The sequence below is a fragment of the Engraulis encrasicolus genome, chromosome 17, assembly GCF_034702125.1.
Source record: "Engraulis encrasicolus isolate BLACKSEA-1 chromosome 17, IST_EnEncr_1.0, whole genome shotgun sequence".
Taxonomy (NCBI): domain Eukaryota; kingdom Metazoa; phylum Chordata; class Actinopteri; order Clupeiformes; family Engraulidae; genus Engraulis; species Engraulis encrasicolus.
The window spans coordinates 14,250,600-14,272,498 of record NC_085873.1 but is presented as its reverse complement, the minus strand read 5'-3'; the positions used below and the strand labels follow the sequence as shown (position 1 = coordinate 14,272,498).

The window sequence follows — 21,899 nt, the reverse complement described above, 5'->3', positions numbered from 1 at the left end:
CATTATGGGGATTGTTTTCCCAAATCCACAAGCACTAACAAGTCATTTTCTGGCTTTTCTTGGCCAAGAAGGCACCAAATTAGAAATTTATGCTACTGCTCTACTACATATATGACCCACTTTCAATACATATTCATGTCTCCACCGGTGGAATGCCCCTTTAACCTTTTATTTCAAATGCTTATCATACTGTACTATAACTGAAATTTAATTTTGGAAAAAAGCATCAATGTGATATTTGACTAAAGCTGTATCACTTAGATACTCGCTGGACAAAGCAGATGCTGATGCGTACGTGCTGTGCGATGTCATCGGTTGCATCACGGACCACCTGTGGCGTACGGAATGCCTGCGGGTCGTCGGGGACAACGAGAAGCCCCTCCTGCTGCAGTCCATGTGGAAACCGAGGGAGGGCCACTCGCGACGATTCGAGATCCAGCGGCGCGCCACCGTCGAGGAGAAGACTGGACGCGAGAAGGACACCATCACCGCAGGTAACATACTGTAGGCCTACTGTTTCTACTCAAAAGACACCACCATAGGTAATATATTGAAGGTCTACTGTAACTCCTTAAAAGACACCATCACCACAGGTAATATACTACTACCACTGTAGCTACTCATTAGTGATTAAGGGCTTGCGAGGGCCACCCGCACCGTTTCGAGGTCCAGAGACGTGTCACCATCATGTAGATAGAAGACCGGTAGAGAAAAAGACAACATCACCACAGGTGACAAAACTTTTCCAGTATTGTCCTTTTTTCTATTGTGACATGTTGCCAGTGCGTGGAGAAAGCGACTTTGTCACTGCAGGTGATAAGACTGAAAACTTATATACAGTATATTTATATTCAAGGTTGTATGCAAACAGTCCCTTCTGTCTACGACCCCCCTGCAGTGCCCTCGCGACCCCTTAGGGGTCCCGGCCCCTTGTTTGGGAACCACTGAGTTGGGGAATGGGTAAATCAGCTCAAACATTTCAAATGTCAACAAAGTTCACCCCTGCCACCTGTAATCAGGGCTCCAATGCATGCAGGCTCATACAGCATTAGAATTAGCAGAAAGAGTAGAGAGAGAGAGGTTCCATTGGCCCATTGTTTCCGGGTTCTATTATTGGGGGGGAAATCCCCCTTTAGGCAGGCCTAGGCAGACCTGAGGACTGTTCTATTCAATGCTAGGAGCATTATGACACGCCCCTTTAGGCAGACCGGAACCTGGTCATGTTAGGTGCCCATAGAAACCTATTATGTTGGCATATCTCTATACTTAAAGAATCTCTGGAATTAGCATGCAGGCTCATACAGCTTTAGCGGCTTTGCTCCACTCTGTAGGCTAATTTAGCCAGGTTAGCTCTCAATGTTTGCATGCATGTCCATAGGACTTTGTGACAAATTTGTTAAGGAAGTCTGTTTTGGTGTTATGGAAGTTCTTTGCCCCCAGCATTTATCATTGTTTATCCCTTCAGCTTGAAATGTCCTTGAAATACACCCCCCCCCTGTCTTTATTGACATTATACAGTATACACAATCTAGTGAGATGTTGTTTGGAGTGTCCAGTAAATATAGAAGAAACAGTGGGAAGGAAGGAGAATAGAGCTGAAATGAACATCAGTGTTTCCCATACATTGAGGAAACTATGGCGGCCCGCCATAGTTTAAATTTGGCCGCCATAGTTTCCGAAAATGTTAAAAAAAAAAAAAAAAAAAAAATTTTTTTTGTTTTTTTTTTTTTTTTTACTTTTTTTTACTTTTTTTTACTTTTTTTACGATTTCCGTGTTTGTTAAAAGCGATTTCAATTACGATTTCCTTCGCATTTTCCTCCTGGAGTTAATAGGCCTACATCCTATAGAGAAAACCACAAGTGCTTGAAAGAGAGAAGGCTCAAAAGCCTTGTCAAGTTGTTGAAGTTAACTTGGGTTTGGGAGCAATTAAACAAATTCCGAGAAGGGACAGTTGGGATGAGTTTACTGACACTCCCCAGGCTTGTTTTACAGTTGTAATGAGTTAGGTGACAGGCCTTCATTGACAAGGCAGAGGAGACATCGGGCTGCATATAGAAATGAATGTGTAATGAATGTGAATATAGACATAAATGTGTAATATGTTGTTCAGCCCTTTTAATGGGAGGAATTTTGAAAAACTGGCCCTGTAACCAGCACCCCTCATGTAGTACGCCTATGTGTGTGTGGGGAAAAGGCATAGCCTACCCTCTTAGACCCTTTTTGTTTATGCGTTATTAATTTCACAGCAATCTTAAAGTCTCACTGTGTGAGATTTTTAGTTGTTTATTTCCAGAATTCATGCAGCCCATTCACTAATGTTACCTTTTTCATGAATACTTACCACCAGCATCAAATTCTAAGTATTCATTGTGACAGGAAAATTTGCACTTTTCATACATGAAAAGGGGATCTTCTCCATGGTCCGCCATTCTGAATGTCCAAAAATAGCCATTTTTAGATGCAAAAATGACTGTACTTGGACCATAGTACTAGAAAATATTTGTTTGCACATAATACTTAATAAACTTTCATGTAAAGACCAAATTTGGCATTAGGCAGCCCAATTTCAATAAGCAGCATAGTTGCAGTACCTTTTTTGACCATTTCCTGCTCAGTGTCCCTTTAAATTCTTATCTCTGCTCCTATTTTGTTTTATTATTTTTTTCATTACATAGACCCCTGCATGTGTATTATGTAGCCTTATTTCTCAAAATATAAATGGCTGAAATGTAGGCGTAGGCTTATAGTTTCTCCATGCGCCAATGTCATACTGTACTCATTGTTTTGCCATTTTGCATTTACACTGCGTGAATAACCCCCCGAATCCCCCCCCCCCCCAAAAAAAAGGCCCGTGAAAAGACAAAAAAAATCCCGGCTGCCCCCATAGTTTCCAAAATTTCTGTGGGAAACACTGGAACATTCTTCAGTCACTATAGATTAAATAAAGGACACCATTCCGCCTGTGGCAGGGCTGCACTATTGGTTAAAAAACATGTGTAACACGGTACTTGACGCTGATGCCATGCATATGACATGGCCGTGTCATAGCAGTTTCATGATGCAATGTCATGCCAATGTCATGAACATTTTATGACTGTTGTCATTAAGTGACATTCGGTTATGGTAAAGACAGTCCAAACGATGTCCACTTTTCATGACTATAAAAGGTTTATAGCACCATCATAATAATGTTTATGACTTCTCCATGACGCTGGTGTCAAGTAAAGCGTTACCAAAAAAAATGTGACAATAATAGTGGAAATTTCCACTCTGGTAATAATAAACCCATAACAGGGGCCATGTCTTAGCGCATTAAGGAATTGGACTTGGACTCGCAGACTTAAGGGCTGCAGGGTGAATTCCCAACTAGGACAGGGTTTTTTGTATACTGGGCGGGAGGCTGATTGACCAGTGCTCTCCTGCATTGCTCGCCTGGCTAGGACTGAAGGTACTTTGAATATGAGGTCCACACACACTACCCCATTGTGTGATGAGGTTTTATAAATGTAGACTTGGACGTTTTTGTTGGCGTGCAGGGCACTGTGCCAGGTGGATAACAAAAATGTGTTGAGGTGTTTTCCTGTCTGAATCCGGGATTTGTCCCTCTGGATAAGATCACATGATCATTACTTATAACAACAACAGCAAAAACAAGAAAAACAACAACAATTTCGATCTCCTCCAAACCATTGTGTGTATTAGCCTGACTCTCCCCAGGTCAAACTCCACCATGCTCCACAAACACTCATCTGGAGCGAAGGCGTGGTTGTATCAAAATTCCTTCCACGTGATTGGGGAAACACCTGTCTGACATTGCCACTGACAGTGTGCTCCACATGTTTTGATGCTTTGACCTCACCCTGTTGTGTACACAGTATGTGTTCAGATCATCATAAGGTTCTGAAGTTGACATACATACAGCCTACGCAGTAGAAGTGAGCAAACTCAGGCGTGGGGGCCACTCGCGACCCGCTAAGCCATTTCATCTGGCCATAGAGCCTTTACCAAGAAAGGGCCACTTTTTAAAAGTTGTCTATCACCCAACATTCATAAAACGGCTACCCAATACTTGCAGCAATGAAGAATCCAACAAGTTATGTCAGTGTATATTTTTTATTATCGACATGCAAGCTGCATCTTGGGTTTTGGGTCTTGGGTTTTTTTTTTTTTTTAGTTTTTTTTTTTTTAAGATATTTTTTGTCTTTTACGACTTTATTTGACAGGACAGTGTAAGAGGTGGACAGGAAGTGAATTGGGAGAGAGACGGGGAGGGGTCGGCAAATTACCCGAGCCGGGAATCGAACCCGGGTCAGCCGCATGGCAGGCAAGTGCCCCACCGGTTGGCCACGGCAGGGCCCTTGGGTCAATATTCCAAACCCAGTGTGGCCCTTGAGCCAAAATAATTTTCCACCCCCGCTATACTGTAAGCCAACTGAAGTTCGTCGTGTGGCTTTCCTCACCACTGGCGTTTACAGTGCGCTGCTCACTGGCCCTCTTTACATCTCTGTTGACTTTAATACTGCTGGCCATGTGGCGAGCTGTATAAGGAAGGGAAACTCTCTTACAGCATCCTCCAGAAACCGTCAGTGCCAGCCTTTGTGCGGCTTTGTTCAGCCTTACTGTACTGCAATGGTTCTCAAACTGGGGGCCGGGACCCTTAGGGAGGTGGTGGAGGAGCTGCAAGGGAGGTCGTAGAGAGAGGGAAAGGCACAGATTGAACCCATACACATGTAAACTGTACATGTCTATGATAAAACTGCAAAAAAACAATATCAGCTGTATTTCTACTGTTCATGTAGTGAATTTAAAATGATTAGTATTTTAGCAATAAATGAATATGACATGGGAAGGGGGTCGTGAAAATGTTCTTGAAAAAGTTGCCACAGCAGGGGCGAAAAAAGAGACACGTTAAAGGAACAGACCACCCTTTTTTGATTTTCACATATTTGCAGTATTTCCCAGCATTATTCATGAATGTGCATTTCATTTTCTTCTCAGTGTTTTCAGCACTTAGATTTATTGGATCAGAATTATTAGCATAGCTTAGCATAATCACTGGAAGTAACGTAACTTTAGCATCAAGCCATAAGTGATGACGAAAGACAAAAATGATATGCACATTCATGAATAATGCTTGTAAATACTGCAAATATGTGAAAATTAAGTCTGTTCCTCTCAGCTAAGGTGAACTAAAACGTGGGCTACTGTTAATCAAAAAGTCTGCGTTTTTTTTTAAAGTGTTTTAATGGGAGAGGTATCAATGCCCAGGTTATTCTTGTCATTCCCTGTCCTACTCCAGGTACAAATGACAGCTCATTCTAGTCACTTGCCTTCTCTAGGTATAAATGCGCAGGCACGTAAGCTGCAGAAGACGCGTTCACGGGGGAAGACCCTCTTCCTGGAGATGACGAGGAGACGGAGCCAGAATGAGGGTCACGGCAGCGGCGGGCTCGGCGGCAGCTTCGGAGGGCTGTTCAGGAGCCGCAGCGAGGCCGACATCGTGGTGGAGGAGGAGCCGCCCAGCAACACCACGGACACGGAGAGCCAGAGCCAAGGCAGCCCCGTCAAGAGCGCCGGCAGCAGGAGTCAGAGCCAGGGGAGCCCTGCCAAGAGCTCCAGCAGCAGAAGCCAGAGCCCAGCCAAGAGTGCCAGCAGCAGGAGTCACAGCCCAGTCAAAAGTGCCAGCAGCGGCAGCATCAGTGTCGGCGGCAGGAGCCACAGCAGCCCCGTCAAGAGCGCCAACAAGGGCCACGGCAACCGCATCCCCGTCAAGAGCGCCAGCAGCGGTGCCATTGGTAGTCCCGGGTGCGAGGCGCAGAGTGCGAGCCCCAAGAAGGGGGCTGGGGCTCGCAGGGGCTCGTTTTGGGTCGGGGAAGGCTCGGGACTCAGGAGCAGGCCTGGGAGTCAGAGTGGGGGTGGCGGTGGGACGGCCTCGGAGCTCCACAAAGATGCCCAATGTCCCGCTACAGAGAGGGAGGAGAGGAAAGCGAGGGAGGAGAGGGAGGAGAAAGAGAGTAGTGATGTGGTCAGCAGCGGTAGTAGCAGCAGGGCTTCACAGTACTCCATTCACCCGCCTCTCCACTTCCCCTACTTCCTCCTCCTGCAGGGGTACAGCCCCTCACAGGTGAGTACAGACCCAGCTCTATACCTCTCCTACGTATGTCTATATACATCTCTCTCTCTCTCTCTCTCTCTCTCTCTCTCTCTCTCTCTCTCTCTCTCTCTCTCTCTCTCTCTCTCTCTCTCTCTCTCTCTCTCTCTCTCTCTCTCTCTCTCTCTCTCTCTCTCTCTCTCTCTACATACAGAGCCCCCCCTCTCTCTTTCTCTACTTCCTGCTCTACGTATACCTTTCTATACTCTGTTTAGATACTACATGCAACATGGTCTAGTCTGTGGAATGTACACAGACCTTTGGGACACAAAGTCTGTGTCAATTTCACAGATTTTGCACAAAAAAATCATGCTATAGTCACAGAAGTGTTTTCCGTGATCGACTCACGGAAGTGCTTTCTCTATATTCCCACAACATGTTCCCACAGACTTGTGTTTTCTCATGATTTTTTTTAATTTCTAAGATTTTTTCTTTTTCTTTGCTTACAGGTTAAGGTTAGGCATTGTTTTGGTTAGGGCACAACTTAAATTCCTACAGCATTCTTTCGTATAGTATTAGCATTTGGTGTCCATTTTCTAATGATAGACTTAGCATATCGCTGTGGGAATATAGAAAGCACTTCAGTGAGTCTTCTCTCTCACTCTCTCTCTAGGCACCTCCACTTCTATCTCTCTCTCTTGCGCTCTTTCTTTCTGCCTGTCTGACTCTTCTCACCCTTTTCACCTCTCTGTATCTCTCTATCTACATACAACCCCCTCTCTCTCTTTTCCTCTCTTTCTATATCTCTCTCTTTTTACACTGCTCAGTCTATCCATCTGTACCTCTCTCGCTCTCTCGCTATATGTCTGTCTCTTCTTGCACTCTTTCCAGCCCCACCATTCCTGCCATACCAACCCCTTCCTTCAATGCTTTTGCTTACTTTTCACCCTCCCTTCAAACCATTTCTCTATCCATTCCTTCCTTCATTCCTCTGCCACTCACTCAATGTCTGTCTTTCTCTTTCTTCATTCAAACCCACCAGTCCTCTCTACCATTTCCTTCTGTGCCCCCCTCTCCTTCTCTCTCTCTCTCTCTCTCTCTCTCTCTCTCTCTCTCTCTCTCTCTCTCTCTCTCTCTCTCTCTCTCTCTCTCTCTCTCTCTCTCTCTCTCTGCCCCCCTCTCTTTCTCTCTCTCTCTTCTCTGTCTTTTTCTCTCTCCGCCTCATCGCCTGTCTCTTTCAGTACCAGAAGACAATAGTTCCACTGTTGCCTTGGAATTTCTGGTGTGAAGTTGGGTTTTTTTTTTAATCAAAGCTCCATTCTGTGACATTGGCAACCCTCAGATAAATTGAAAAAGGAAGAGAGAGCTAGAGAGAGGGTGGGGGGTGGGGGGGGGGGGGGGGGTGTAAATAGTGAGTGAGAGAGAGAGATGGCCTACTGGCCTCCAGAACCTTCTGGACATGAGTGATAACACTAGTCCTGTATCATGGGTCATATGTGGCAGAGGACAACTTTAGGTAACACGTTTATTGTCACAACATTCGATATTGGATGTTATGGGCTCAAGTTACTGAGATGGTTTGCTGAGAAAAATGACTAGAAATGAGAATAAAAACAACAAACATGTATTACTTTTATGGTTTGTTGGATTACCTTTAGATTGCTTACGATTAAATCAGTAATAATTGCTATACTGTACATACTGTATAATCTGCAAATTGGTTGGCTTATTAGAGTATCATGTACAGCGAGGGGAGTAAATGTGATGCCTACGTACAGTATGTGAACCCTTGTCATCACTTTTCAAACAGCACATTTTTCATGGGTGTGTGCACGTGTGTGAGTGGGTGTGTGTGTGTGTGTGTGTTTCTCTGGTAAGAGGGGTGGTGGTGAGGGTGGCAGTGGGAGAAAAAAATCTCCTGAAATTGCCCAGTATGCAGAAATTGCGTCGGGTGAAAACACGGGGCAGGAAGTGGTGTGTGTGTGTGTGTGTGTGTGTGTGTGTGTGTGTGTGTGTGTGTGTGTGTGTGTGTGTGTGTGTGTGTGTGTGTGTGTGTGTGTGTGTGTGTGTGTGTGTTGCGAGCGCGTATGTGCGTATTCAGAGGGTGGACTTGTTTCCTGACAGATTAGCACTCACCAATGAGTGATTAGCATGAATACACACGCACGCACGCACGCACACACACACACACACTTTCACTCTTTCTCACACACAAACACCCTTTCACCCTCTCTCTCTCACACACACATAGGTACACACATGTATACTCACTCTCCCTCCCTCTCTCTCTCTCTCTCTCTCTCTCTCTCTCTCTCTCTCTCTCTCTCTCTCTCTCTCTCTCTCTCTCTCTCTCTCTCTCTCACACACACACACACACACACACACACACACACACACACACACACACACAATTGTAGGTCATTGGTGAGTTGTCCGTGTTGCTGCCTGACCTGTCACACTGCTTCTGGGAATGAAGATGAATTCTGATTCAGCTGTTAACATTGTGATTCAGCTGTTAGCATGCAGAGCCTGACCTGAGTGAAATATGAAATATACATTTGTGTCACTGCCGGTTCAGTTTCCATCGCTGAAGTTCACTGGAACATGAATTTCTGTATGCTTTGCTGAGCATGCTAACTGTCAACTAGCGCTGCATTTTTCCTTAAAGGAACTTAAAGGAACAGTCCACCGTGTTTCAATGATAAAGTATGTTCTTCGACTATTATAATGTTCCACTGGCGGAACGGTTTGCATTATGGGGCTACTTTTTTGGGGGAGAAACGCAGTCCAGATGTGAAGCCCAAAGAAGAAGTCCAGTAGCATACAACATAACATGTATACAGCAGTTACGTCATGTGCTTTCTTTTTCTTCTTAGCCCAGGAGAAAAACCTGCGCTTCTCAATGAAAGCCACAGCCCTCCCACCAACATCTTGTTTTGTATCAAGATACAGTAGAACTATCCACTAATATAGTGCTATAGGTCATAGCGAACAGACATGTCTTTGCGAACAGACATGTCTTTGCATTCATATGACCAACCACTGTCAAGTATGTATTGTTCTCATTGTAAAACGATGAGATCAGCCTCCAAAATACAAATTGTATGCCATCATCCTCACAAAATAGAAAATTGGCACAGCAGGGAAATAGCTTGAAATCAATAGAACAGGCCCGGCAAAGGAGCACTTACTCTAAGCATATCAACACATTCCTGTAGCATTAACCAAATTACTGGTTCCCCTGTCGAGGCTAACGTTGATGTTTGTATTGGATTGAGATTGTCCTGCCCTGTCGATTTGGACACACACGCATACATACACACACACACACACACACACACATGCAGACACACACACACACACACACACACATTCAAGGGGATTTGTGAGTTTGACTAAGTCATAAATTGGCTGGAGTTTTGTTGACCTTGTGTTATGTGCCGTGTGGATATGCATAATTGAGTCTGTGTAAGTGGTACATGTGCTACAATACATACTGTCTAAGTCTTCATGAAAAGACATAGACATCCAGATGTAAAACAATAGCCTGCCACCATACCACCCAGGATGCCCCACAACCTTATGCTTCACACATATACCACCAGGATGCCCCACATTCTACTGCTGCAGGGGTATCTCAGCCTTTTCCAAATTTCCACAAATTTTCGGGGCCCACCTCTGACGCATTTCCCCCACACCATCCACCCATCCATCCCCCTTCCGCCACTCTCCGACTTCTGATCACTGTAGAGAGAACTGTGTTTGGAACGGAAGACTATTGCCGCTGTTTGTTTGAACTGAAAACTGTTATTGTGTCTTATTTATTATTGGTACCGTCCCACCGCACTGCTCCCCATGGGGCGCCACTGAGGGCTGCCCCCTTGCACGGGTGAGGCATAAATGCAATTTCGTTGTGTGCAGTGTGCAGTGTTCACTTGCGTGCTGTGGAGTGCTGTGTCACAATGACAATGGGAGTTGGAGTTTCCCAATGGGCTTTCACTTTCACTATTTATGAGCCTCTTCTAACTTCTTTTTTTTCTTTTCTCATTATTTTTCCCTCCACCCATCTACCCATACCAGGACTTCATCATCTACCCGATCACTGGAGAAAGGACTGTGTTTGGCTGTGGTGACCAGCCGCCGCCGAGTGAGAGTGGGCCGACTGCAGTAGACGTCTCTCTCTGGGCGCCGGACGTTAACCCACAGCACTGTGTCATCGAACGCCTGCAGCCCGCAGACCTCTCCCCTCTCCCGATCAGGGCGGGCGAGGCCAGGGGCAGCACAGGGATCCGCTCCAATGCACCCAACCCCATCACCAACACCAACTCTTCCACAACCACCAATGGCAATGCTACGTCCACCAGCAATGGCAATGCTACGTCCACAACCAACTCCAACTTGTCCACATCCACCAGTGGCAGTCCCCCCACCACCACCACCACCCGTAGCTCCTCCACACACACCAACCACACCACCACCACCACCACCAATTGCAACTCCAACCACCACTGCAGCTCCACCAATGGAGACGCCCCTTCCACATACACCAACGGAGATGCCACCTCCACATCCCTCAGCCCCATCACCATTGACTGCAGCTCCTCCTCCTCCTCCTCCTCCTCCTCCATCACTACCGGCACCGCCACTATCATCGCCACCCGTAGCGCCACCACCAGGACCCTGCTGAAGCCATTCCCGGGCGCTCTGGTGAAGAGGAACGGCGTCTGCGTGACCCGCGAGACCTTCCTCCGCAACGGCGACCTGGTGGGCCTGGGGGACTACTACCTGCTGATGTTCAAGGATCCGGCGGCGACCGCGTCCGAGGGCGTGGCGCCGTACGCCAAGCTGATGCCGGCGTTACACGCCTGCGGAGAAGGAGGAGGAGGAGGAGGAGGAGTGGCCATGACGACAGCGTCAGCGCCTCTGTCACCGATGGCAACCGAGCCCTTGTGCAACACCTGCATGTCTTCGTCGTCCTCGGCAACGGTGGTACCCACGTCGCCGTGTAAATCGAATGACGTGGCAGCGAGCAACCTTTCCCCTCTCAGGGGCGGAGATGGAGAGGAGCTGAGGTTGGTGTACGAGCTGGGGCAGGAGGAGCTGGTCGTCAGGGAGATATTCTCTTCTGCAGGGAAGGTGGCGGCGGGACGTGGTGGCGGTGGTGGTGGTGATGGTGGTGACCAGCCCAAGCTGACGGCTGCCCTCCTGCTGTGCCTGTGTCTCCAACGCTCGGCAGCTCATTTCAGCTCCGCCAGCCTTCGCAAACTTCTACTGGGCATCGCTAGTGATGTTCAGACCATGGTGTGGGTATGTGCGATCTTACTTACCCCAGTAGGATATGGCCCCTAATAAATTAGCTGTTACCAGAATGGCAATGACCAGGTCGTAATATATATAGGCCCAGTGCACTGTCATAGTCGTGTAGTACTATGGTAGTAAAGTTTTTTCACAGTGACTGTCACATCGCTCCACTGGTCGTCCATTGCTGTGCAACCGTAACCACTTCCATTAGCACATGTGGTCTTTTTTGTGGTATAGTTTCATTTAAAATGCTCAACTTCTGTGAGGCATCACCAGTGTTCAAACCATGGTGTGCGAATGCATTTTTAACTTGGGCCATTTATGGTTTTTGTTTTTTAGTTCAAGTGTTCTGCCCTGTTTGAGAATAATTGTCATTGTCATGGTAACTCAATACTAGCTAGGTATTCAATTTGTTTCATTTTTGAACATTCATTTTTAAACATGCCGTTTTATTTTTTCATGTCAGTATATTGTTGCCTTCACTGCTTTTTTCTCATTACAGCAATGTGCAAAGGACCTTGCCGCAGATCAGCCTGAAATGTAAGATAGAAGTTGTTTCTACACTTTAACAGTTACTGTATTTTCACCAGCTTGTTAAGTAAACAATTTCTTTATCAGAACTGATATTATTATTTTTACTGTAGGCTATATGATAATATCCTGCAAAAAATACACCACACTCTAAGAAAATTTCCCTGCAAAATAACAGCAGTTACTGGCAATTATATTTACCTGTAATTCTACTGTTATTTCACACCAAAAATCAAATACAGCTCATTGCTGTTTAATGTATCACAGTATATGACATTTTTTCAGCAGCAATTGAACTGTTAAATAACAGTACTCTACAGAAACATAACAGTACATTTCAGTTAAAAAGTTGAATTGTACTGTGTGATGACAGGCAAATACTGGGTCATAGTTGTATTCATGAATATGGCCATGGCAACTTCCCACCCCACCCATCATTCTCCATAACTGTGGTACCCTGGCCATGTTACCACCCCACCCTCCCATCGTTCACCATGACTGGAGTGCCTTGAGCATGATACTATGGCGCTATGCTGTATTGAGAATATGGTTTGCGGTGGTCCTTTGAAAGTGTGGGCATGAATAAAATTTCAGAGTACGCAGTGCTATGTTACAATGATAGTGTGCAAGGTGGGCTTTTTACTGTATCTCTTGAAGAGCCAATGATGAATATAGCATTGGTCAGTCTTTAAAAAAATATTTTACACCAAGTAGCACAGCAAACAAGCAGCACTACAAGCTAGCTCTCAAAGCAATGCCTAATTTGCAGCAGGCACATTATATGCAACAATGCCACAAATGATGCCACATACAGCAAGCTTTCACAAAGAGGAAAGTGTGCAAGTATGTAAGCAAGCTTGTAGGCAAGCTTGTAGGCAAACAAGTGCTATGCTGTGCCATGCAGGCCAGCCAGCAGGCAGGCAAGCAACTGAAGTGTTGATAGTCCAGATTTATATACAGGTGCAAGAGTACCATGTGACCAGAGTCATCAGGCCCTTGGCAGGTGACGCCCGTAATTGAATAATGGCATAACAGCCCTACTCAGGTGAGGCCAGGCACTGATTAGCAGATTGGTTTAAATGGGGCTGCTTGTTGCAAGAGTGTTACAAGTTCTTAAAATGTTTCAGCCATTCACACTTTCATCACTATCAAAATGCATGTGCTACTCACACTTTGCTGCATCAAGCACTTTTTAAGTATTGTAGTTTCCTTATAAATTGTTTCATCATGCTTGATAGTATCAGATAATCTTTAACCAGTCAGAATGACTTCAGTTCTTCAGGTGGTATTGAAGTTTGATGGTGATCACGGACAAGTGGAGGATGAATGGGTTTCAATGGTGCTGCCTAAAATAACTTGTTATTTTCTAGAGATGCACCGGATCCGGTTCCGGTTCCGGTTCCGGATCCGTCAGGATAATAGAGTTTTTCACAGGGTCCGGGTCCGGCAGGATCTTAAGCAGTGGATCCGGTATCCGGCATGTTACCTAAAAATCAGGGTCTGGTGCATGTCTAGCCTAGGCTTTTCAGTCTTTCACAACCCCTATCACTGCATGGAGTGAAATCCCTTTGGAAGCGGCTATTGCAGGCAGTGTGGCAATAAGCCAATGAGTCTAAAAAATAGTTTGCGCCAACGTAATAAAAAGGGCCCACGTGTGCGAGTAGACTATATGTTTCAACCCTTTTGTAGGATCCGGTATCCGGTTCCGGATCCGGCAGGATCTTATTCAGTGGATCTGGTATCCGGCAGGATCCTAAAAATCAGGATCCGGTGCATCTCTAGTTTTTTCCACAACGGCGAATACTGCTATTGTGCAGTACTTACTGTTTATGCTCAATATGTGACTCAAAGTAATATTTTCACAGTAGTTGTCTGTTTTTTCGAAAAACAGTAGAATGCTGTTGCAGAATTGCCGTAAATAAACAGCTATTTGTTACAGTGCAGGGTATTAATGCTATTGATATCATTTATCATACTGTACGTTTTTTGCAATCAGTTCATATCAACCATAAAAAACATTGTTTTAAATGATAAATAAATGATCATCATAACCCATCTTTGGTCCCAGTAGCAATCAGGACCTGCAGGAGCCTCAGCTGCTGACCATCTGCAAACTGATCCCAGGTCAGTACTATACTACACTGAATACCTTCGTTCCAACTGTAACATGTGTTGTATTGCATTACATTGACAATTTTATCCAAAGCAACTGTTACAAGTCATTAGCTCCATAATCATCCAATATGACACTGAAATATAATGTCTATTTAACCCTTTAATGCATAAGCCATTGGACTCACACTAACGCATAACATGGGTCTAAATAGACCCGCATTCATTTCCAATGTATTTCTGAGCATTAATCATGTATTCTCTCACACAACTTCTAAAGCCAATACATTTTATCCCATAATTCTTCTAAAAGTAATTACATAGGTGGTCCTTAATTCAAAAAAGTATTTTTTAAAATGTTCTTATATTTTTATTTTACAAATAAACATGAATTTGGAATTAAATCACTAATTTCTAGACGTGGATCGAAAATGGCCCGCATTCATTTCTAATGGAAGTCTAAATCTTTCACTATAATAACTTCCACAATTAATGTATTTTAATAGCTAATGGATTAAAAGTTGTGATATGCTGTTTTTAATGCACAAAATGGGTGTTATTTTTTGTATCTTATATAAATAAACACACAAATAATTTCCCCCATTATTGCAGACATAGCCTAAGTCTGAAGTGTTTCACGTTAGGAACTAAAATATATTTTAAAGGATTCCAGTCAGGAACAAATAAACTGCAGACAGTTTTTGACCACTGCTGACCTATTGGATTTAAGCATTCCAGGTCATGCATATTTGTGTAATAAGAGACGGTGTGATCGGAGGAGCCCAATAGCCTATATCAGGGCATAATTAATGTGCATAATTATTAGGCAACTTTGCTTTCCTATGGGAAAATATGCCACAAAAGACATCTAACAAACTCCAAAAATACTATAAACAATTTTGATGTCTTCTACAGGGGTGTGGCTGTCTTGAAATATTGGTCACATCCGTCTAAAGCACTGTTACAAAGCCATCAGTGTCACATGACATGAGCTCACAAAGTCACTGCCAGATTTAGAAGAATTGAAGATGAAACTACCACAAAACTATTACCTGCAGTGCTGTTATATTCCAGAACTGAAACCTACATTGAGTGTCCACAAGAACATTGTATTCAGCACTCAGAGACATGGCCAAGGTAAAACAGGCTGAAACCTGAAGACCACTCAACAAGAAACTTAAGTCAAGACTGGGTCAAGAAATGTCTTTAGACAGTTTTTTCAATGGTTTTATGAACTAGTGAAGGTGACTGTTAATGGACCAGGTAGATTAGTCTATGGCTAGATCAGCAATGTGCACACTTACATGAGTTCCTGAGTTCCACTCAAATGCCAGCAAAGTACAGCATAAATACCATGGTCTTCAAAAGATGCAAATGTCTTCCTCTCAATGATCCAGCCATGGGCTCATCCACCCTGTCTGTCAAGAGTCACTTTCCCAAGTCCATAATAGGCCTAACTTTGAAAACTCTGTCCCCAGGTATTTTTGACCCAGTCTTGACTAAATTAACTTGTCTAGTGTCATCCCTTCTTACCTTGGCCATATCTCTGAGTGCTCAATGCCCTGTTCTTCTGGACACTTGGTGTAGGTTTCTGTTGTGTAATATTATAGGACTGCAGGGTAATACTTTTTTGTAGCTCCACCTTAAATTCTTCTCAATTTTTGGCAGTGACATTTCTTATTTGACTGATGACTTTGTAATGATGCATTTCATAATTCTGTGGTAAAGTGACCAACGTCTTGCCAATTTCACGACAGCCACATCCCTCTAGAACAGTGTTTCCCAACCAGGGGTACGTGTACCACTAGGGGTACGCGGGCACACTGCAGGGGGTACTTTGAAAAATGTTTTTAATATAACAAATGTATGGAGCAGTCATATCAGGACAGACAAAGTGATATAGAACATGAATTAGGGGGTACTCATGACACAACTAAGATGCTTAGGGGGTACGCAAGACAAAAAAGGTTGGGAAACACTGATCTAGAAGACTTCAAAATTGTTAATCGATATTTCAGAGTTTGTTAGATCTATTTTGTGGCCCATTTTCCAAGAAGACAACAAAGTTGCCTAATAATTATGCACACCTGATATAAGGTGTTGGGCACCTTCGACCACAGCCCCATATTTTTATACAAATATGCATGGCCTGGAATGCTTAAATCCGGTTTTCAAGTTCATATAGATTCCTGTTGGAAAATAAGCATAAAAAAGACAATATGGTCAAAAAACATGTTTGCCTAATAATTCTGCACACAGTGTATATAAAAAATGAATGCGGATCATTTTTGACCCATGTGTGTAAATATCATATAATTGTATAAAAAGATGTCTATTTCAAAGAATAACCATAAAGTATTTGAATTAAGTATTAATGTTGGGAGTTAATACTCCATAAATGACAAAAAGTTGAATTTTTAGTAAAAGAATCAAAATCCTTTCTCAATATGGCTAAGAGACATTAAGCTTGTGATGAAATTACATAGGAAATGAATGCGGGTCTATTTAGACCCATGTGTCTAAATATCATATAGTTATATAAAATGACTTCTATATCAAAGAATAACCATCAAGTATTTAAAATAAGTATTGATGTTGGGAGTTAATACTCCATAAATGATAAAAAGTTGGATTTTTAGTAAAAGAATCAAAATCCTTTTTCAATATGGCTAAGAGACATTAAGCTTGTGATGAAATTACAAAAAAAAGTGTTTTCACGCAAAAAGTTATGATGCATAAAAATAAATTAAGTCATCTAAGGGACAAAAACAAGTCAATTGAGGAATTCATGGAGTGCTGAGTAAGAAAATTGTATTCTTACAAAGATATAGAAATTTTAAACTCAGCCAGGTCTATTTAGACCCATGTTATGCGTTAAAGGGTTAATTTCATTAAAAAATAATATCTACAATATTTAATAATAATTAAACTATATATAGAAAAACAATATTTTTGTTATGATTGCAGGTCTACATACCTACGTGTACATGTTTCATAGCAGGTCTGCAGCCAGTGGTGCTGTGGATGGCCAATTTCATAGATATGACACTGAAATTACGTTATTACTAGTGGTGGGCCGTTATCGGCGTTAACGTGCTGCGACAATGTGAGACTCTTATCGCGCGATAAAGAAAATATCGCACGTTAATCTATACTCAAAATATGGGTTTGGAGTTTGGGTATGCACGTCACCATAGCGCTTGATTGACAGACGCTTTCAGACTGCGCTCCAGTCGCTTCTCCTCTCCACCTGTTGCTATCAACAGACCTAAATATGAACAGGGTTTGCATGCTGAAAACATTAATCTGTCTGCCGTGGTAGGTGTTGTTTGAGTGTTTTTTCATAAATGGTAGACTAAAGAGGCGTTATTGTTTGAGGTGAGAGTGTGAGACATTGTGTGAGTAGCCTACCAGCCCGACATAGCCTACATTTCCTCACGCATTGCATTGAACACATAAACATTGCATGGACCATATGAACAACTTCCAGAAATCTTGCCTGCGCCATAATTGCAAAACATTCCGTGATATGCATTTTGAAGATTGTCAAACTGAAACTGTCAATATCTACTCTCGCTGAATGTTTGTGTAATTGTGTTGCGATCACGCATTTGCGACTATTGAGATACAACAGACGGTAATAATAAACCTCGCGGTTGCCGCGCTTGATTTTTTTTGCAAACTGAATTCATTTCAAGTTGTTACTCCTCGAGAATTCTAACTCTGAGAACAACTGTCGGGTCCCCAAAGGCCAGTGCTGTAGGTTCTAGAAATCCAGCCTGGAGCTGTGGGCTGCTGTGCGCAGAGCTCCTCCCTCTCTTAAAGGAGCGGCTGCTCTTTTTAACAGTCAGTGGCAGATTTTTTTTCTCTCTCTCTCTCTCTCTCTCTCTCTCTCCCTCTCTCTCTCTCTCTCTCTCTCTCTCTCTCTCTCCTCTCTCTCTCTCTCTCTCTCTCTCTCTCTGCCCATTAGAAATGCTGAATTGTTGAGGTCATTTTGTTTAAATAGCCTAATTGTTTGATAGATTTATCTGTAGGGTCTATTCGCCTATACAACTTATAGCGCTGTTCATTCTGAAATTTCAGTATCTTATAACTGTAAATGCTTCCTAACATATTTGACACACTTTACAAATATTGCAGTGATTTTTTTCATCACCAAGTATCAACATGACCATTTTTTTCAAGATGAGATGCATTTTGGAAAAAAGAGATGAGCTCTGATCTAATGTGCCAACTTTCTTAAGAAACCCCAAGGTTTTTTTTGGCATTATTTCGCTAGCGTGCCTATTCTGAATGAGCCATTTTGATATAGATTAATCTAGATTAATCTAGATTAATTTCATAATTACAGTGAGATTAATCTAGATTAAAAAAATTAATCTATGCCCACCCCTAGTTATTACATATTATTATATTATTTTGTTTTATGTTGCCAGGTCTGCAGCCAATGGTGTTGTGGATGGCCAACTCCATAGAGCTGCTGCACTTCATCCAGCATGAGCTTCCTCTGCTGCTGCACGGCCTAACGACCAATGGAGAGCTGGAGGAGCACGGCGGGGAGGAAGAGGAGGAGGACGAGGAACACATGGGTAGAGGAAGAAAAATAAACCTGTTTCAAATGTCATCACTGACTTTGTATTATCTTAAAGGCCAACTTCCGATAAAACACAGTTTTACTCACTCCTTTTGAAGATCGGACGGTCACCCCAAGTTAAACTCACTTGCAAGGCTCTCATAGCGGTGCGTCACCTCGCCTGGCTGTGTTTCCCGGTGTTTCCCAATTGACATAAATAATGCAGAGAAACGAGCGAATCACGAAAGCCTTTCTGTGTTTCGTCACGTCGAAAGAAGGCGTTGCCCACAAAGGTTTATGTCGACCCATTTTTCTAAAAACATGTCGAGTAATTTTTTTCTGCTTGTTTTCAATACAAGCAACGTCTGGTGGCCCGAAATCTAGCTTAGCTTAGCTATCAGCTGGTTGCTACTCTCAGGTACACACACAGCACAAAGCCTCATCCATATAGCAAGCCCACTCTGGTTGCTCCGTGCCTGCAGCTCGCCTAGGGGTCGCTGTCGAAAGAGCACAGCCCTGAATGGAGCATGCACGCCTCCGTTGGCGCCCCTATAGTGCAGTACCACCCGGGGAAGTGGCGACTCTGTTTCCCATTACATTCTCTCCAAGAACAGGAGGACTGAGCCAATCAGAGACGCATTTCCACGAGAGCAGGAAGAGTGAGCCAATCAGAGACGCATTTCCACGAGAAAAACGGAACACCCTCTCGTTTCTCCACAAGCCACCTTGCTGGCTTGCAAAAACGGCTTGAAACAAAGTAACCAGAACGTTTTTTAAAACAGGACCAACGCGTAACACACTCAATAACAATGGGGAACACAGCAATATTAATCAAATGACGTTGAGAGGCCATCTTTAATTTTTTTTTTTTTCAAAATAACTTTTTTCTAAAAAGCCATACAGACATAAAAAACATTAACAAAACATTACAGGATTGAAAAGTATGAGGAACCTGGGAGCCCACATTGGTAAGGCATGGAGGAAAAAAGTCACCTTCTCCACTGTAGTGGATATGAGTGCCTGGAGGAAAAATCTATAGGAATATTATTTACTGTAAGCGGCATTGCTGAGGACTTATTAGTTGACTTTTCTGGTTTCTGCTTTAGGACTTCAGATAAGATAGGATGTGTGAATTCCCAATACACAACTATCTATCCCAACTATCTACCCGCAATCATCCCCACCGGCAGAATATGTTCTACTTTCGGCAGCCATGCTTAAGGAAATGAAGAGTTCAGATGCAAAACCCCCTAAGTGCCTTTTCAGAAAATAATCTTAATTTATTTGTATTTAATACAAAGCTATCAAAATTGCATATTTTTTATTTTATTTATGTAATATAACTATTTATATGTATTATCAAGTACATAAATGTAAACCAAACCAACAACGGGGTTCTCTAAAAATATAGAAGTGCAGGTCTTCAGAAATGGAGTTAGGGGTTTTTGCATCTGAACTCTTCAGATAGAACAGAGGGTTGCAGGTTTGAATCTCACCCTTCTACTCCCTACCTTACTGCTGAGGTGGCCTTGAGCAAGTCATCTAACCCCGCACTGTAGCCAATACCCTTTACTTTAAAAAGTGAAATGCTTTAAAAACATTAGCTAAGTGTTATGTAATGTAACATATACTTTAAAAACGTTTGTGCATGTGTTTTTGTATTTGTATTTGTGTGTGTGTGTGTGCGTGTGTGTGTGTGTGTGTGTGTGTGTGTGTGTGTGTGTGTGTGTGTGTGTGTGTGTGTGTGTGTGTGTGTGTGTGTGTGTGTGTGTGTGTGTGTGTGTGTGTGAGTAGCCCTGTTGGAGATGCGCATGTCGTCGGTGCGGCCGGCTAGTGAGGAGGCCATGACGGTGCTGGAGGAGGTCATCATGTTCACCTTCCAGCAGTGTGTCTACTACATCACCAAGGTATAACACACACACACACATGCACACACGCAAGCACACACGCACGCACGCGCACACACACACACACACACATACGCACGCACGCACGCACGCACGCACGCACGCACGCACGCACGCATGCACGCACGCATGCACGCACGCACACAGTGATATGCATTCTCTATTCCTCCCTCTTTTATCCCCCGCCCTCTCTCTGCCTCTCTGTCTCTCTCTCTGTCTGTCTGTCTCTCTCTCTCTCTCTCTCTCTCTCTCTCTCTCTCTCTCTCTGGAGGAGGAAATCATGCTCACCTCCCAGCAGTGTCTCTACTACAAATATCACCAACGTCAGTGTGTGCGCGCGTGTGCGTGTGTTGTTTATGTGTGTCCGTGTGTGTGTGTGTGTGTGTGTGTGTGTGTGTGTGTGTGAGAGTGTGTGTGTGTGTGTGTGTATGTGTGTGTGTGTGTGTGTGTGTGTGTGTGTGTGTGTGTGTGTGTGTGTGTGTGTGTGTGTGTGTGTGTGTGTGTGTGTGTGTCCTTGCAGTTTCTCTCTGTTACTGTATATGACTTTACTGGGATGTGACATAGCGGTATTTGGAAATTAGCCGTTAGCTAAAACTGTTAATGTCGTATTGGGGGTATGGGAACTGGCACTGGGGCACGGAATTGGTGGTTTCCCCCCTTGACATTAAGGCTCAGGGACAGGCTGAAACACACTTGAGAATTAGCCTTGTCAAGGAAAATTGTATGGGGTGTATGAAGTAGCCTACTGGTGTTGCAGAACTGACATTGGGTTGGTGGTTCCTCACTGACATGAAGGCTCAGGGACAATGGCTTTCGGAGTGAAACATATGACTTTACTGGGGCTAGAACATACTTGAGAATTAGCCTTGCCAAAGAAAACTGTGTTTTGGGTTGTGGTATATGGCATTCGGACTCTGCCCCTGCGGTTTCTCTCTGTTTCTCAATGAATCGTATTGTGAAGCATGTGACTTTACGGTGCTGAGACGTACTTGAGAATTAGCCTTGCCAAGGAAAACTGTCTCGGCTACCATGATGGGTTTTGGCAAGTATCCTGCTGGGTCTCGTTCCCCATTTTTCTTCTCTGCAGTGGATGTGCGGATGTGTTTCTCTCCGTTTCTCTCTGTGTTTGTCTATCGCTCTTTCCTCTCTCCATATCCAGCTCTTTCTCCATTTCTTTCTTTATTTCTTTATTCCTTTCTTCCTACTCTGCGTGTCTCACTCTTTCTTCATTCACCCCCCTCTCCTCTCTCTCTTCCCCTCTTTCCCATCCATCTGTCTCTTTGTCTCTTGACCTCAAAACCCTGTTCTCTATCTCTGTCTCTGTCTCTGTCTCTGTCTCTGTCTCTCTCTCTCTCTCTCTGTCTCTCTCTCTCTCTGTCTCTC

General features: G+C 43.7%; 1 protein-coding gene across 2 annotated transcripts in view; it reads left to right on the top strand.

Moving 5' to 3' along the window:
- The window catches only part of radil2b (Ras association and DIL domains 2b), an 80,232-nt gene that overhangs the window by 14,688 nt on the left and 43,645 nt on the right, over positions 1-21,899 (top strand). Inside the window, exons 4-10 of one of the 2 annotated variants that reach the window (XM_063221800.1) lie at positions 262-494; positions 5,341-6,125; positions 10,173-11,399; positions 11,896-11,933; positions 13,996-14,048; positions 18,473-18,625; positions 20,404-20,516. In XM_063221800.1, coding sequence (XP_063077870.1) covers positions 262-494; positions 5,341-6,125; positions 10,173-11,399; positions 11,896-11,933; positions 13,996-14,048; positions 18,473-18,625; positions 20,404-20,516 — 2,602 coding nt within the window. Of the gene's footprint in view, positions 1-261; positions 495-5,340; positions 6,126-10,172; positions 11,400-11,895; positions 11,934-13,992; positions 14,049-18,472; positions 18,626-20,403; positions 20,517-21,899 lie in introns of both variants that reach the window. The other variant, XM_063221799.1, reaches the window with a different exon arrangement.